The 18,918-nt window shown below is 39.3% G+C and overlaps 2 protein-coding genes across 2 annotated transcripts; both read right to left on the bottom strand.

Moving 5' to 3' along the window:
- Window positions 1-171: 171 nt before the first annotated feature.
- LOC133725659 (elongin-A-like) lies at window positions 172-3,087 on the bottom strand. The gene is made up of 8 exons (XM_062152997.1): window positions 2,931-3,087; window positions 2,046-2,283; window positions 1,820-1,957; window positions 1,610-1,688; window positions 1,323-1,397; window positions 1,116-1,182; window positions 635-685; window positions 172-556 (listed from the first exon to the last, which is right to left on the bottom strand). Exons 2-8 carry the CDS (start codon window positions 2,235-2,237, stop codon window positions 445-447), a joined length of 714 nt encoding a protein of 237 aa, XP_062008981.1. The 5' UTR covers window positions 2,238-2,283; window positions 2,931-3,087; the 3' UTR covers window positions 172-444.
- A 332-nt stretch (window positions 3,088-3,419) lies between these two features.
- On the bottom strand, window positions 3,420-8,310 carry LOC133725657 (glutamyl-tRNA(Gln) amidotransferase subunit A, chloroplastic/mitochondrial). Its single transcript, XM_062152996.1, has 10 exons — window positions 7,729-8,310; window positions 6,932-7,243; window positions 6,382-6,561; window positions 6,167-6,261; window positions 5,710-5,785; window positions 5,458-5,535; window positions 4,887-4,980; window positions 4,748-4,797; window positions 3,919-4,032; window positions 3,420-3,761 (listed from the first exon to the last, which is right to left on the bottom strand). Exons 1-10 carry the CDS (start codon window positions 8,272-8,274, stop codon window positions 3,666-3,668), a joined length of 1,641 nt encoding a protein of 546 aa, XP_062008980.1. The 5' UTR covers window positions 8,275-8,310; the 3' UTR covers window positions 3,420-3,665.
- Window positions 8,311-18,918: the final 10,608 nt, after the last annotated feature.

The raw sequence follows: 18,918 nt of genomic DNA, 5'->3' as shown, positions 1-18,918 counted from the left end.
GGAGGGCTCAGCCACCGGAAATCTACTCTCATAGTCTTATGGGATTGGTTGTCACCATTTTTCCCCCACATTTTCAAGTGCCAACAAACAGAATCAAGGGATTGTCGTCACAATCTGTTTTAATTTAATTTTGGCTGAACAATGGGATATGCTGAAATTTAAAGATGAGTATGAAGACAAAGAATCAGCTTAACATTGTTATTGATACTGTTGAGCGATAATACTACGAAAGGAAGATGACCCAAAGAAAAAGAAACAAATGAACAAAAATGATCATTATTGAGGAGTAATAGTACAACTGAGGACAGCCAGAATGTCCCCAAGGCCAAGAATTTGAGGCCACCACCAAGATTTTCTGGAAATGGGTGCTTCAATCAACGATGCGTTGCAGAGCTCAATTGAGCATTCGGTCCGACACTTCTCCCTCTACACATACAAGAACATTTAGAATGGCATCTTCTTTGGCTTGAATGTCCTCTCAATGGGCTTGCTCTGATTAGAAGAGGAACCCAGTTGGTTCCCAGAAAACCCATTTGACTTCTTCATGGGAGGGGCACTGTGTAAATACAAGGCAGATAATATGAGAGGGGATGTAACTTCGTTAAAATGCCTAAATAGAAAGAAGTAAGTTTACCTCCTCTGGAACGCTGTTCTCTTCATAACAGCAGCATTTCTCACCTCAGGACTGCTCAAATGGAAGAGCCAAAAAAGGTTAAACCACGAATGTAAAACCAGAATCTGTGATTGAGCATACAAAGGCTTCAAGAAAATCATCTGAACACTTTAATAATTGCCCAAGTATCGAGACCTTTTTTGATGCAATATGTTTTGGGTATCATTTTATGGTAAATGAGGCCAAGTTTTATGTAAAGGAGTTCATTTTTTTTCTAAATCTCATGTTTACTGAATAGAAAATATCCTAATCAGAGCCTTGACCCCAGTTACAAAGGAATGATACCTAAAAGTAAAAACATGTTGTGTGCCATATTAGTTTGTATAAGACTATATGTGATATACACAAATAGGAAAATGAACTGCAAATTGGAGGGAAGAATATCAGTACACGAGTCATATGGGCATGACGCACCATGCTTCATTACAGAAAATTATATTACCTTTTAAGATAGTCTAATTTTGCTTTCTTCAGCAAGTTGCTCTTTGTGTTGGAAACATTGTAGTTGCCTGCAAAAATTAACCAGAACCACAGCAAGGAAAAACAATCATTCTGTATCCTATTTAATGTATTAGTCTTTGACGGGCAGATTTGGATAAAATCAATAAGATGATAGATCAAGATCCAACTAAGAGGTCAGAAAACCTACCTCCTCCACCCCAACCTCTTTTATTGCTTGACGGTGGAACCTTTTCACAGATACGAACTTGGCGACTTTGTTTCCCTACAAAATATGAATAGTTCATAAGTCTTTTTTTTTTTTCTTTTTTCTTTTTTTCTTTTGGATCACTTCAGGTAAGAGCAACAGTGCAATAACACTACCACTACACCAGCCTTTGAACCTAAAAATTATGAATTACAAAGCTAGAGAGTAAGTATTTCAACAAATTAACATAATGTTCCTTGCTTTGCTAGAATATGATGAGGGAAACATACGTGCATCTTCTTTTTTATATGAATTCTTCAACCGGTCAGCTGCTTCATTTTCAGCCTCATCCACTTCCCTCAATTTGGCCTGAAAGTAACCACCCAGTTAGATAATTATACAAATTTCTCATAGAATCATTGAATAGATCTACAAATTAGCATTGTTTTAGGGAAACTAAAAGAAACAAATTTGGCTGGCCAGAATGAAGAAAAACCCACCTGATACAATTGCAACCATCTGAAATTGACTTTCTTTTTCCTCATCCTTTCGATCACCACATTAGTCCTGTCAATACCAAAATCCTTCTCATAGAATTTCTTCCACAACTTATCAGTTACTGGACTCAAATCCCTACCCTACAAATAACAACTCAACAAACATATCAGAACAATTGCTAGAGCATAGTAAAAACATTTCGAGAAAAACAACATTTAAACAACTTACTTTTGTACTCTTCTCGATATGCATCAACTGGTCTTTTGTACAATGTGGCAAGATTTGCTCAAGAAAATCGAAATCCGTTTCGCCAACATCCCCAAGGTACCTTATATTATCTATCGCCACATGAACGCACAGATCAACCAAAGATGGAGCTGCAATTCCCTTCCCATTCTCTCTAAAAAATTCCTCATCCATGCTACCTGATCACTTCTTCTCGGCCTATGCCCCCCAAGGCTGTAACCTAACCAAACAATATATACCACCAATCATCAGATACCTTCATTCAAAGTAATCAACCTTCTCCATATGACAAAGACAGAACCCAACTACTCTGAATTCAACAAAAAAAGTAGGTTGTATTTATTGTCAGGCAAAAACAAGCCTTAAAAGCTTCGAAAAACAGTCGAGCAGAGTTTTCTCTATCTCAGAAATCAATCTCTTCCCACCCATTATGACATGAAATAGAGAATTAATCAGTAAACTAACTGTTTCCATAATATAAAAGCTCAAAACTTGATCATGATCAGCAATGATCAACCTAAACTCATATACCTCTGAACACTAATCTAACAGAGCTGAACATATAAATCCATCAGCTTCATCAGCAAGCAATCACAGAATAACAAAACAAACAAAATTCATATCAATTCATAAACACAAACCCACATCAAAATTCAGCAAAAGGGTCAACCTTTCTCTATTAATCTCCCTTAACAAAACAACACAATCCAGATTGATAAAAATGCAAATCCCTAATCCAATCCAATCCAATGATCCAATCCAACATGCCCAGTTACACATATTCAAGAAAAACCATAAAGCTCGAATCTTGACCGGAAAAAAAAAAATACGAGAAATAAAAATGGAATTAAGGTTCTGGGTACTCACCGAGTGATCGGAGACGGGAACAGAGTGGTTGACGGAGGTGAGGTGAATTACTGGATTTTTTTTTTTTTAAAGGAAAAATAATTTTCTTTTTTGGGTAAATATGAACAAGTATATTAGGAAGATGAGGTCCCGGTTGGGTTTTTCTTATGTTATAAAGGTTCTAGGTGGCTACTGCTAACGTGCGCTGGGGGTACCAAGTTAAGCTGGCGGATCTTTTGATGCTTCTCTCCTGGGATAGTGGAATTCTTTAACTAACAACCGTCACGTCACTGTTATCTTTACCGCCGTAAAGCGGTAAACTTTTCTCGTAAAAATTCTCATTTTCAGGAAAATTAAAATTAAAGAAACTGAGTCAAAGAACCACATTGTCTTTATTTTTATTTTTCATCAACTAGTGAAATTGAAGCTTTTCGACTTTGATTCGAACAGTTCACTATTTTCTTTGGGAGAATCAGGTAATGGTGGCGACTGGCGACAATGGAAACACACTCATAACAAAATTTAGGCAAGATAAACAGCTCGTAATTTATAGAAGTTAAACATTATATTGCACTGCCTCTATCCAATCCTCGAATAGTTCGTTGACTTAAGGCACCTTCTCAGGTTCGAATCGGAGAGTGGAAACAAATTTGTAATCTGATTTGCTCAAATCTAACTGAACTAATTGTTTATGATAGATTACATTGATTCAAAATCATCTTTTCAATCAGCACATCCAACCATCAATTCTGGTAGCTAGCATGGTACATCCTCATCTGCTATCAATGGAGGTACAAATCTGCAATTTTGAAGGGTCTGCTCAAAGATGTGACCCACTCTAAGCAACTTTTCCTGCAAAATAGATAGGAGTGTTTGAATTTATTTATCTGAGTACTAAGCTTAATCCATTTTCACTAAATAATAACCGGAAAAAACCAAGGTCGGGTTGAATAGTAAGTCTCAATACAAAATTGACATGTTGCAGTGCTGTAGGTGAAAAGTGCAGTACCTCATCGAATGCTGCACCAATCATTTGAAGACCAACCGGAAGGCCTGCTGACCCCCCTTCGGCAAATCCACATGGCAGAACCAATGCAGGTAGACCTGCCAAGTTAACATTAACCTGTATATAGAATTAAGAGGAAACAGGTCAGAGCTGTTTAGTCATCTTACCATTGATGGGCAATAAGGTTTTCGGAAAAGAATTAGCGTGCATGTTATAGGGAGATACAAGCGATAGACTGCGTGTTCACTGGATCCCCGGGATGAGATCATGGACAGTTGACCAGTTTAAAGTTTTTACTAGAACAACACCAAATAACAGTGCGAAGTTTAACTATCTACTCTTTGTTCAAAGCCAACAGAAGTTGGGGGTCACAGGTAGGAAATGTAGAAGCAGTTGAAGTGTATGTCTTAGAAATGCATGACTGCAATTGAATATAAATGAATGTACATACTAGCCAGACATAGTTGACAACTTGACACTACAGCAACCATAATCACACTAGTCAAAATAATTAAAGGCATTATTAACTCCCACAAAAAAAAAAAAAAAATTGCGTTGGAACAAGAAATCTGAACCGTTGTCCTACATATTAGAATACAGTACATATGCAAATACCTGTTCTAGCATTAGAATGATGGACAAGAAAGCTAAATTTACGACTATTTATGCTTAGATGAGTTGAATTGAGTATTGATGAACAAGAAAAACACAGTTTGTTTTCTACATATCTAATTAAGTAATAATAGGTATTCAACCATCATAGAACTCCCAGTACATACAAACAAGCATAGCACAAACAGAAATTCAGAATTGGGGTACTCAAGAGGCTCACCGTCATTATGTCGCCTGCATACATTGCTAACGGATCATTTTTCTTTTCACCTGGAAAGATACAAGCAAATGGGTGATTTACTGAAAATTATGTAACGTTAAGCAAAGTAGAAAACCATGCATGCCAGAGGTTAGCATACCAATCTTATACGCAGCAGATGGAGCAGCAGGTGAGATTAAGATGTCATGTTCGTCCAGTACCGCCTTGAAGCTTTTCCGAATTATCGTCCTCACCTAAAACACTATCATAATCATTAATTCCTTCTCCATCAGAATAAAGCATAGGAAAACCTTTTAGAGCAGCACCATCTCAGTGCAGTAATCAAGAATGAACTACTTATACGTTCTGGCCCTGAAAGAATGAACTACTAAATTGGCTTTGCTTAATGCGTTATTCTAAATTCCAGAAACCAATGAAGACCAAAAACTAAGCCAAGAAACATTCATGAAAAAAATTTAGTTTGCTTAATGCGTTATTCTAAATTCCAGAAACCAATGAAGACCAAAAAACTAAGCCAAGAAACATTCATGAAAAAAATTTAGAATACAAGATCCTTGTCAGGTGAGCCCTAAGATAAATGGCAAAATTTCTTTTTGGAATGCTAATGGATTCTTTTTGGTTTCTTCGATTTTATATTGTCAGCAGGCAAAAATTAATGCAGCACTAACCCACTTTCTATTAAACAAAATTTTTTAGCATGGTCGACATACCTGCTGGGCGCGTTTATAATATGCATCATAATAACCAGCTGAAAGGGCATATGTTCCGGTTAGAATTCTCCTTTTGACCTGGAATAGCAAAAGCATTAAATCAGGTCACTAGGACACTAGCTTGTATAAGTCTAATTATAACTTCAAAGTCCTAAGTCCAGGTTTTAACTACACCAAGAGCACTGAGGAAATGCTGGCCATGAATTGAAATTTTAAAACCCAATAGTGTTGACTAGCTAATATATAGAGTACCTCAGAACCAAATCCCTTGGCGCGGGAGTCCATGTATTGCGAGTTCAGCTCATCAGCAGCAACTTGGTTTCCATACCTGGATATTGATACAAAGATAATGGATCATGCTAATATACCATCTAATGGGGAGGTTTCAGAACATGCAAATCTTTGTTCTCCCAAATCTAAACAAGCTTCTATACAAACAACTGTCTCTCACAGACACTTGGGTCCTTTCAACTAGTTGATTAGTAGCTGAATATCACATGGGCATCATAAATCAAAAAGTCAAGTGCTTTTTTCTTTTGGTCGATAAAGTCTTTTACTTGAAATGAAAGTAGACTTGTGTAAAATCAAAATAATGTAGAAATAAAATCAAACTTTTAAATTCCCAGATGAAAACTATTAACAAGTCCTTTTACACACAACCTTTGCAGAGGGAAAAATATACTACAGACACAAATTTTAGCAATTTTACCTGAGACCGTCATAACGCGATAAGTTTGAAGATGACTCGGATGAAGCAATAACATAGTAGGCTGGCAATCCAAGTGAGAAAGATGGTAATGAGACCTGCATGTTAATGGTTCAAGAAGATACTAATCAATACACCAAAGGGGTATACATGAAACTTTGGGTTAGGAACAGAGAAGTAAAGCAGTTAAAATGAAAAACTAATAATAGAAGGTAGACCTCTGTTACGGAGCATCCTAATTCTTCAAGATGCAGTGCAGCAGTACGAATTGCAGAAGTTACTCCAATATCAACACCATCATCGAGAGTTTCACGGATCAGACCAATTTTTAGTCCTTTCAGAGGTTTAGACTCTAGCAAACTAATGGAAACAAATTGAGATGCAAGGTCGGGAACCTCCTGAAAGAGAAAATAAAATGCATGTCAAGCAAAACATATCTAGAAAAGTGGTGTTTAGTCTCTACATTCAAAGTACAAACCAACAATTTTGTTTAGATAAATTTTGCAGAGTTCGCCCTCAGGATGAATAATGACTAGATAAGGTTGGCTTATACTGCTAAGATTATGCATAGTGAAGTCAAAATTGGTAATCATGGTACTGTTAGAGCCTAGGACATTTTTGTTTTCCTTGGAGGTTTCTCGAGTATAAAAATGTGGAAGCACATTTTTCCAAGTTATTGCAATACTATGGTATGGAATCAGATCATGATTTGTGCCAATCAAGTTTGCAAAAGATTTGAAATAGGATCATACTTCTAAAAACACTTACACGCTTGCTGCTGGTAGCATCAAGTCTATCATGACCAGAAATTGCATGAAGAAGAATCCCAGCATCAGCAACAGATGTTCCAAAGCAGCCAATAACATCAAGAGATGATGCATATGCCATAAGTCCAAACCTCGATACACGCCCATACGTGGGCTTCAACCCAACAACACCACAAAACGATGCTGGCTGCCTCACACTTCCACCAGTATCACTTCCCAATGATACCATACTCTGCCTAGCAGATACAGCTGCAGCCGAACCTCCTGATGACCCTCCTGGCACCCGTGTCGTGTCCCATGGGTTTGCAGTCACCTAATGAACCAACAGATGTACCACCTGAGTAAACCAACTCCAGTTACCAGTGGCAAACATAAAGAACAAACTTCCCCTACCCCATTTTCTTCAAGTCTCAACAAAACCAAGCTCTTTCAGTACCCACAAGAAAAAGAGTCACTCACACTCTACATTTCACATAAATCACTAAACCAACTTCACCTCTATTGAACCACATTTTCAGTGCTTACTCCAAAAAGAAATCCTACATTTTCCTTTCCATCCAGCTTAACAAAAGGAATGAAAACTACGCAGCCCACGAAAGCTTTTCAATACCTCACAAGAAAAGGGGCAACTCAAATTCAAAAATGTCCATGAAACACTAACACTAGCTTGTTCAAATATTCAACTACATTTTCATTTATTCCATCTAAGTTTTCATTTGAATTGAATTAAAAGAACGAAACTTTCACAGAACCCACAAGTAAATTGATAAAACAAAGTTGACCCAGAAGATCCAAAACCTGAAACGCGGAGCCTTCGGTGGTGCTACCCATCCCAAACTCATCCAAATTAGTCTTGCCCACCACAATCCCACCCAGCTCCTTAATCTTCCTGACGGCGGTGGCATCATACGGCGGCGTATAGCCCTCCAAAACCCTGGAACCCGCCGTGGACGGCATCTCCGCCGTACATATGTTATCCTTCACCGCCACAAGGACCCCGGCCAGGGGTCCCACCTCCTCATTCCGGCGAAGCTTGTCGTCGAGGTCGCGGGCCTGGGCGAGGACGGCGTCGGAGACGTGGAGGAAGGAGCGGAGGTGGGGCTCGGTGCGGCGGAGGCGGGCGAGGAAATACTCGGCGAGCTCGGCGGCGGTGATTTGGCGGGAGAGGAGGGAGTCGCGGGTGGAGAGGATTTGGGATTTGGATTGGTCTGTGAGGGTGGAGTGGGTGACGGGCTGTGAGGATAAGGAGGAGAGGGGTTTAAGGGAGGTGTGGCGGCGGAGGAGGAGGAGGGGTTTAGTGCGGAAGTGAGAGAGTGAGCGCGGAGGTTGGAGTGTAGATAGCATTTTCACACTCTGCAAACTCAAAATGTGAGTAAGAGACAGTGAGAGACGGCTATATACATTTGGGTTGGGGTCGGGTACCCCAAAGCTCCATTTCGGCAACTTGGGCTATCGATTTTAGATTATTTTATTTTATTTCTTTCTTTTGATAAAGGCTGCACCACCGTGACTTTTCCGGAGGTCACCCATTCTAATACTGCTCTCGCTCAAACAAACTTAATTTCGGAGTTCTGATAGGATCTGGTGCATTATTACTGGTATGATATTATTGCTGGTATGATTGCATCCTATAGATTTTAGATTCTAGCTCTAATGAATGTAGAAATGACACGATATAGTTGTACGAGAAAGTCTAAATATGGATTTGTAGGAAATTTTAAAATGATTGATTTGAATTACAAGATCATTGGGACTTCCGAGATAAAGTTTTTTTTTTTTGTTCTTGACATAACTTGATATTGAAGCTAACTCAATATTAACTTGTGCATCCGCTAATGTGTGCGATAGGGAGTTCAAGTAACAGCTAAATCGGGTTGTATATGAGTCGGGTCGAGTTGAGTCGAAGTACCATTTCAATGCTCATGATCTAATTTTAGTTAAAGTGAAATTCTACTTTTTATAATGTCTAGCTTTGTTTGACTAGTGAACAATTCTTGGCCAAAATTTTTCTCTTCTCGAGTTAGAAAATGGTTCGGGTTGGCAAATGACAACTTAATCAAAATCATAAGTGACTTTATTCATAAACTAATCTAGACTATCACTATTGGAGGATGAGTTGAATAAAAGCCTTCGTTACCTTATTTTTCATCGAAGCCTCTCTCTCTCTCACATTGGGTCATTTTCACTAGTAATTAGATTCTTATAATAATATCAAGATCATAATGAAAAATCTTTTACTTTTTATTTTTGGTCTATAAAAGTCTCTTACTTAATTTGAAGTATACTTGTGTAATATCAATAAAATGTAGAATTATAATAAATCCATTTAAAAATCCAAATGAAACTTGGAATATCAATTACTGTATAGACAACCTTTGTAGGGGAAATTCTACAATGTTTTAACATATGACATGCATGCAATTGTCTTAAAGTGTTAAAATGGGTCCTCAAAATAGTAATGTTAGTCCTCAAAGTAGTAACATGAGTCCTTAAAGTGGTAAATATTCTTAGTTACCACATGAGTCTTCAAAGTGGTAAAAATAGTTGATGCAGTGGTAGAGCCAGAAATTGATCTCAAGTGAGGCACTCGAAAGTTTTTTAAAAAAAAAATCGAAACTTAAAAATATCAAAATTTTAATAAAAATAAAAATTATAATAAAATTAAGGAAATATAACGGAAATAAAATTTTATTAATCAAACTTATAGTTTTTAAATTTTGGACAATATTTCATAATGAAAATATGATTTATCTTTGAAATTTAAAATCATAAAAAAGAATAGTGTTAATGGTTTTTTGTTGAGAATAAAGAATAGTATTACTGTTACAAAAAAAAAGTGCATTGTTGGTAACATAGCTCGAACCTGAGACCAAGTTCACATGGAGGAAAGCCTCTACCACTGTAGCAAGACAGCTACCGTTGCTATTATGAAACCAGCAAAGTTTTATACTTAAATTTTACTGGGGCACGGGACCCACCGTGCCCCAATGTGGCTCCGCCCTTGAGTTGATGTATGAGAAATATTAACATAACATAACCTTACCCCCTTTGTAAAGGGAAAGATTTACTACATAATAGAATTATAGCAAATTACCTAAGACCGTCATAACGTGATCGAAGATGACTTAAATGAAGTAATAACGTAGTAGGCTGGCAATCCAAGTGAGAAAGATGGTAACGAGAACTGCAAATTAATGTTTCAGGAAAATACTAATCTAGACACAGAAAGGTTTATGCATGAATTTTGGGTAAGGAACATGCAGAGAAGTAAGCAGTTAAATTGAAAAGCTAATAGTAGAAGAAGGCAGATGATGCAAGAGCATATGTGGCAATATCAAATGCATCATTTGTCATTTGATTATAGATTTGTAATCGTTGATAATTCATTCTCTAGACATTTTTAGGGCATCTTATTGCATTCTAATTTAGGATTTGTAGATACCTCTACTAGCAAGCTAGTTTGCTATCTCACCAAGAATAAGTAACACCATCTTAGGGGACTCACAAGTCATGGTGGAGCCCAACCGTGACATGCATTCCGTAGCTCGACATCCAACCTATCCCGTGGTAGTCGGAAGCGGCCAAAACCTCGTCGGAAAGCAACCTTCCCGGCCTTTCTAATATGCCTTCACAACATACTTTCTACACTATAATAAGGACTTTATTTAGTCCCACATAGAAGAAAATGTAAAGGAGAGGGGCTCTCTTACCTATAAAATTGACCCCTCCTCCCACTTAGAATGCACTCCATTACATCCTCATGTAATCCCCTTGGGCCGCAAGGCCCAACACACATAGTTAAACATTCAAATGGACGTAGTCTTCCGCTAAGGTGGGAGACGAACCACTATACTTCTCGTGTCTCATTTACTCTCTCTCTCTCTCTCTCTAAAGCTAACTAGAGCCTTCGGTTCTCACGTTAATAGGATTTACTTTTGATTATCTTTCCAATTTAGTTTAAATCTACTTGGTCAGTGTGACCCCTATATATACAGATATTGTAATTGTTGTCAGATAGCATATAGTTTATGAATAAAATTAGTTTATTTGCGGTATGGATTTGCCCTATTTTATGAGTTTGCTACTCCTTATTGCTGGTATATATCTGTTGATTGAATGTTGGAGGCCTGTGTTCGATACCTTTTTCCCATCAATTTGGTATTAATTAGAGCTCTGGTGAGAGTGTGGTGGATTCCATGGCTCGAAGTAGGCTAGATCAGGGATGTTTTCAAATGGAGGGTCGTTATAGCAACGACATGGAGAAATCAAGATGATGATTCAATAACTTGCAAAACGTATCAATCGCATCGAAACTCGACACCAAGGAGGTAAGAGTTCTGACGGGGAGAGAGAGACGTTTATCAACGTTTCACTTGCATCAAAATCTCATGCCAAGACGGTAAGGGTTTTGACGGGGAGGAGACGTGGGCCCTTTTCATCACTGTGCTCCGTAGTGTAAGTCGGACGAAAGTGTGGAACCGGTTAGTTTCGACTATGAAGGCCTATGTTTTAGGACCTATCCCCCATCAATTTTGCAAATTCTCAAAGAATTAGTTAATCTTTGAGCCAAGAAAAGCAATCTCAGCAAGTACTCCCAAGACCACACCTGTTATAGACTCTAATAGATGTAAGCCAATAAAGAATCAAGCTGAGCATAAGACATAAGCCCGGGAGGGCAACAAGGGCAAAAATGTGAAGTTCTTCAAGTGCTCAGGCTTAGGGAACATTGCATCAGATTGTCCCAACCGGAGGATTGTGAGTTTGGTGGAAGAATTAGGGCAGTAGCGTGGGCTTGGACGACCTGCCCACTTATGATGAATATGAGGACCAAGATGCAGAGGAAATAAGATGGAGTGATCATGGGAACTCGCTAGTTATTCGGTGAGCAATGAACACAACGAAGGTTGATGATGACTCTGAGTGGCTCCGACACGACATCTTTCACACCAAGTATACTGCAAATGGCAAGGTATGTAGTGTTATTATTGATAGTGGGAGTTGTGAGAATATTGTTGCTCAACATATGGTGGATAAGTTATATTTGATAACTGAGAGGAGACCCAAATCTTACAAGTTGTCTTAGTTTAAGAAAGGAAATGATGTTATTGTCAACCAGAGATGTTTGGTGTCTTTGTCTATTACGACCAAGTACCAAGACTCACAGTGGTGCGATGTAGCTCCCATGAATGCTTGTCACCTTTTGTTAGGACGTCCGTGGCAGTATGATCGGAAGGCAATACATGATGGGCATCTAAACACCTAAACTTTTGTTAAGGATGGTACTAAAGTTATTTTAGGGCCATCAAGATCTGAGCAGAACCCAAGTCAAATCAAGCAGAAGGTGACAATCTTCTAACTATGTGTAGATTTTTGAATAAGGCCAGAGAGGAGGGTGTATTCTATATGCTTATAGGGAGAGAAGCTGATCATAATGAATTTAATTACCCTGAAGTCATAGCCACTTTGTTGCAAGAATTTGCCGATATTATTCTAGAAGAGTTACTGGCAGGATTACCACCTTTGAGGGATATCCAACATCACATTGACTTTGTACCTGGAGCAAGCTTGCCAAACAAACCTCATTATCACATAAGTCCTCAAGAATATGATGAGCTCAATAAGCAAGTGACTGAATTGTTGGAGAAAGGGGTTATCAGGGAGAGTATGAGTCCTTGCGCTGTAATAACCTAGTTTTTTTTAATCAAACAATTTGGTGGCAAACACCGGTTCCGTGATTTAAGGTTAGTGGACAATTGCATAATTTGAAGGCCGGTGCTTTAACATGATTATGCATGAGTGGAAGAACGAATCAATTAAGCTAAGAAACGAATTCTCTCTCTCTCACGTCCGAAACCACCCAAAACAGAGCAAAACTTCTCCAAACTCTCTCTCACTCCACCGGCCACCAATCAAGACCAGAACACTTCCTATAGCTTCGCCTCGACCTTGCGCAGCTGCAGGTGGCAGCCTTGAACCACGACACGGCCACCAGCGGCGGCGGGAAGCTCCGCCCGGTTTGAGCTCGTTTTGGTTCCAAGCTTGATATCTCAAGCTACCGGCCAACAATCCTCACCAAACTTCACCCACGAGCTCGCCTCAACGTCCTGAAGCTCCCAGAAGTGGCCTTGCACGGCGGCGCTACTCGTGGTGGCGGCTGGAAGCCAGACCCGATCAAATCGAAAAACCGAAGCTTCGATCGGTATATCTCGAGCTGTAGTGCATCGTTTTGATTGATTCTTTTTCCAGTGGGTTCCCCTTGATGTTGTTAACAACTCTCTAGAAGGCATCGAGGCCTGAAATTGAAGTTTTTACGTCGATCGGAGCCCTCGCCGGATTCTGCAAAATTCTGCAAATTTTCCGACCACCGAAGCTTTCGATCGGTATATCTCGAGCTACAGACCATATTTTTCTGTGATTCTTGAACCAATGCGTTCGTCTTGAGTTTCTTAACAACTCTCTAGAAGGAATCGAAGCCTGAAATTGAAGTTTTGACGTCGAAATCAAGCCTTGCCGGATTCTGCAAATTTCGCCGGATTCTGGAAATTTTCCGGCCACCTCGACTGTTCTAGGTAATTTCCGACCACTTCCTTTCGTTTTCAGACTTCATGCTAGTTATGAAAGTGGATCAACTCGTCATTTTGAACAAGTTTGTAGTTGACGACTTTTGCATCGGAGGTGGTTGACCGCCGCGTTGACCGCCGTTGACCGCCCACTGACCGCCGCTTGTGGCGGCGTATTCGACCATATTTTGAGTTTTTATTATCTAGGTGATGATCTACGCATCCTTACGAGCGTTTTGATATATAACATGGTCATGTTAGAAAAAGTTGATAAATAGTGGATTTACGTTTTTACGTTACTATTTACGGTTTTTTACGTTTTATCTTCGGTTTACGATCTGTGAAGATCAGACCATCGGTTTTACTTCAAATTTTAGTATGTTGATCGTATGACTGTCCCGATGACTTTGTGAGGTCACGGGCGAAGATCCGACCGTTGGATCTTCGTATAATTGAGAAATAGTTATTCGGAAGGCGATTCGTGAGAATCCGACCGTCGGATTTTCATATAATTTTGTGGAGATGTTAGTAAGGGCGATTCAGGAAGATCTGACCGTTGGATCTTCGTGATAATTTTGGAGGATGATCCTAAGGGCGATCCGTGAGGATCCGACCGTTGGATCATCATTAAATTCAGATCCGACCGTTGGATCATCGTTTAATTTGAATCCGACCGTTGGATCATCATTATATTCAGATCTGACCGTTGGATCGTCGTTTAATTACATTTATGAGTTGTTGGCTAAGTTAAGATCATTATTGGATTAGGTTATCGACGGATTGATTTGGTGGACGATTCGGATTGATGTATTTGGCTTTTTAGAAGACGCAGCTGGATTAGAAGTGAGTAAACCTCACGTGGTTCATATTACGAACCGAATAAATTTAATTACCTTATTTTGTCGTAATTGCGTGAAAATATTTATGAAATAAATATTTGTTTTAAAATCATATGGACTTGATCAACTACGGTCCATGGGTAAGTAAAATGATTTTTACTATACAAATGAATTTCTCAGTTTTATTGCATGTGAACTATAGTTGGTATTAGTGATTATCCCTGAGCGGATAATTACGTATATATATATTTACGTGATTATATGTGAATGGTGTGACATTGAAGAGTGTGGAATTGGGATGATTAAATTATTATGAATTGACATGTGACTTACCATATTTTTATGTGATGAACATGATTGATGAGTTCTTGTTAATATTCAAGATTTACATTGGAGGATGTATAGAGTTGGAGAAAGTAGGATTCTGAGGACGAGGTGTCCGAAGTTCGACGGTTAAGGATAACCGGAGTGTTTGTGTACTGAGGACGGGGATGTCCAAGGTGCGACGGTTTATTATTAACCGAAGTTGTGTACTGAGGACGGGGATGTCCAAGGTGCGACGGTTTATTATTAACCGAAGTATATGGTGCTGAGGACGGGGATGTCCAAAGCGCGACGGTTATAGTGTTAACCGAAGTATTTTTGCCGTTGCTTGACCCTAGGCCAAGGTGTCAGAGGTAACGAGGCAGTTAGAGCTCTAACGTGTTATGGGATGGGACCAAAGTGGTGATAGTGTTGTGAGATAGGACCAAAGTGGTGATATTGAATTGGTTTGACGTTTGCGTCGTGGATGTTGAGATTGTTGGTTGTGTTGTTGAGTTATAAGAATTGTAATTTAAAATCAACAGTTCTTTCTTGTTTACTCATACGAGCTTTAAAGATTTCTTTAAAGCTTACCGGGTTTTGTGTTGTTGCCAATTCCCGGTGCACTATTAAATTCAAATGGTGTAGCGGGAAATCCTACAGGTCAGGAAGATCAAGGCGGAGATCGTGCGGGTTAGAGTTTTTGTTTCAGTTTACAGCTTTGTAAATTGTGAGATGTATTATTAAGAGGTGTGAAGTGTGGTTGTTGTGAGAAAAAAATTCAGGACGTTTATTCTATTAAGTTGTATAATTCATGTTTCGGATTTTAATTGTATTTAAAATTCGGAGCGTGACAGTTTGGTATCAGAGCGTAAGGTACATATTTGGTGACGTGTCAATACCTTCCGAGTGATGGCCCGTCTGCAGCGGATCCCCATCGTGCGCTCTTCGGTATTGGCTAAGTCATTGGGTATGTGTGAGTGTTGGAAGTTGTTTAGGCCGCTAAGTCGTTTTAGGAACGTTAACACCTTCCCTGTAGTATTGACTTGGTTAATATGGACTTGTATTTGACTTATACTGTGTTTTAAGTGTTATACGTGTATTAGCCAAGCATACTATATTTCTTAGGTGTTGAATATTCGAAGGAGTAGTACTTAGAACTACAGAGTTGTCTTGTAGGTTCGTATTTGAATAAGTTCAGTTACCGCGAGTTATAATCTTTAAGGGATGGAAACCTTCGGATTTAACTCTATTGAGTTAGGGTGATTGTTTTATGGAAGTGAGGTTCTTTTGGATGTTGAGGTGTTTGGTTGAAGGCATGATGTTGGCCTATGCACGTACCTAGTGTGGATACGAGTATGAATTGATGGAATTTTTGCCTTATTAGGTTGGATATACAGATGTTTTTGATTTGATTCTTGACTCATGTGGAGTGGTGGGTAGTATTGCGGTTTGGGAATGAATTATTGTGGTTAATTCTTCCATGTGTTTGTAAGTTGATGAGCAGGGTTTAAGTTGTGAGAAAGGAGTTTGATCTCGTGTTTGAGTGATTGAGACGAACGACTATATATTTGAGGTTGTTTTGTGTTTTAAGTTTATGTAGACGGGACACTTAAAGTTTTGAAATAGAGTTTGATTTTTAGTTGATAGATAATGGGGAGAATTAGAATCAACTCTTTGTTAATGATCTTGGACGAGAGTGTGTTTCTATGGTTATGGATTTTAGGTGAAATGGTTAAATACAATTTTGGGTATTGATGATAGTGACATGATTGGGTATCCATAGTGGTTCAAGTGAATTACTATGCGGTATGGAGTTGATTCGATGTATGAATCGTGAAATCTTAGGGTTGAATTATGGTAAGTTTGATGGAGCATGTTTTAGAGGGAATGGTTGAGATTTTATAAGACTAGCACGAGTAACTCTAAGGATGTGAGTTTTCCTAGTTAACTCAGGAAGTGTTTAGCTTTATTAATCCCTAATTCTAGCGACGAAATTATTGTGTTTGGTTTGACTCAGAGGATACTAGCTTGACCTCTGTGCAACTTAATTGATTGTTTGTGATAAATCATTATGATTGATGTGTGCAGCAGAGTTGTCAATGGTTTTGAAAATAGTATTGGGTGACCAAGGTTGATCCTTGGTGTTGTTGTTGGTTTAACAAAAAGAAGAAACGACATACATGCAATCTTATTGATTTTATATTACAAAAAGGGAAACGAGGACTATGCTATACTAAGCCTAGTCAGCAGCTCCGGTTGGATTGAGGCTGAGCTCAAGAGAAACGTTTGAGCCACTGTGGTAACCGCCTGAGCCACCAGAATAGTGACCAAATGCGCTACCTTCCTCGGAAGTAGTCTTCGGGTTACCAAAGACGTCCTCGCCGTGCACGGGGAACAGAGGAAGAGTTTCAACCTCCTGGTGATCTCCTCCTCGTTGTTGCAGGGATGTTTGTCCTCCTGTTGTGCCAAAAGAGTTGTACTGGTATTAGTGTTGAAGTGTGAGGAAGAATACGAAACAAAATTTATATCAAGAAATCCTTCATTACCAGTAGAATCGGTGGAACTAAAGTTGAGATTAATGGATCTACCATCATCGGTAGAACTAGTGGACCCAAAATTGATGTCGATGGATCCACCAGCATCAGTAGAACTAGTGGGCCCAAAATTGAGATCGATGGATCCACCAACACCAGAAGAACTAGTTACCTTGGGCACCTGAACGCCCTGATTTAACCTCTTCTTCTGCTTCTCTCGAGCCTTGAGGTTCTAAAACCAAAAAAAGACGTTCTTGTCCTCAATCTGCCCATACTGTTTCAGATGGAGACAAATCTCCTGAATCTGCTCTATAGTTAGGTACTTAACTCCCTTGTCATAGTAGAGCCCCTGAAGGATTCTTAGTTGAGCTGGTGTGGGAGTCCACCGGTTATTGGCTGGCCTGATAGGCGTGTTGGCACTACTCCCGGCTGCTTGGTTGCTTCCTTCCTCCTCGGTGGGTTGCTGGGCTTGTAGTTCCATTTGTTGCTGGGCTTGTAGTTCCATTTGTTGCTGGGTTTGAAGTTCCATTAGTTGCAGAGTTCGTGGTTCCATGGTGATGAGTTGAGAGGAAGTGTAAATTGAAGAACGAAGTTGTTGAGTGTTTGAGGGAGATTTTGTTAGAAGGATTGGAGTTGTTGAACTGGTGATTGGAGATCTGAGATTCTCAGAGGAAAGATGAGATCGAATCTTCAAATGGAAGAAAAGATCTGAGAAAGAAGGATTGAAGATTTGGAGGAAAAGATTGAAGATCTGAAAGTTCAGAGGAAAGATGGGATTGAATCAACTAGATGGGAGAGAAGATCAGAAGAGAAGGATTGAAATTGATGAAGAAAGGATTTGAGTTTCGAGAGGAAGGCTGAAGAGTTTGAGAGAGATTGGCTGGGAAAAATTTCTTTTCTTTGGTGTGAACAGTTTTTCTCCAGGATGCACCTATTTATAGAACGAGGTGAGCAGATCTCCACCGTTGGATGGACGATCTCTGAGATTCAATCTACGCGTTGGATTAAAGTCATCCGAAAACCCGGAAAAGTTGTTGGCGCGTGGAGAGCGTGTAAGGGGACAGGCCGAACCTCGAGACGCTGTGGCAGACAGCTTTAGCCGAAAGTGATTTGCTTTCCGTAAATCACGGAAGAGACGTGTCGTGGCACGTGGAGTGTACCGACAGTTTGTTGTTATTCTATCGCTTATGATAGAATAAATAAAAGAAGTTGCATGGATAGTAACGAGAGCAGCTGGTGCTCTAGTGGTTGAAGAGCAAGGCTCTTGTACAAGAGGTCAGAGGTTCGAACCTTGCCTCTCGTTTATTTTTATTATGTTCGCTTATGACATAATAAGTATAACATTTGTACACATTATATTAAGCACAACTTGTGCTCCAGTGGTTGGGGACAAAGGTTTCGTGCAGCAGGTTGAGGTTTCGAGCCTTGCCTTCCCCGTTATTTTATTTATGTCGCTTATGACATAATAAATATAACACGTGAGCATATATTAATGAAGGCAGCTCTTGCTTCAGTGGTTGGGAGCAAAACCTTCGTGTTCGAGGTCGGGAGTTCGAACCTTACCTCTTACAAATATTTTTGGATCTCGTATATGCTTGATATACGGACGTATATACGGTATGTACGGTATACATACGTATATACGGTCTGTACGGTATGTATACTTATATACAGTTGTACAGTATGCATACGTATATACGGTCTGTACGGTATGCATACGTATATACGGTCTGTACGGTATGCATACGT

Source organism: Rosa rugosa, chromosome 1, assembly GCF_958449725.1.
Source record: "Rosa rugosa chromosome 1, drRosRugo1.1, whole genome shotgun sequence".
NCBI classification, from domain to species: Eukaryota; Viridiplantae; Streptophyta; class Magnoliopsida; order Rosales; family Rosaceae; genus Rosa; species Rosa rugosa.
This window is presented reverse-complemented; position numbering and strand designations above follow the sequence as displayed.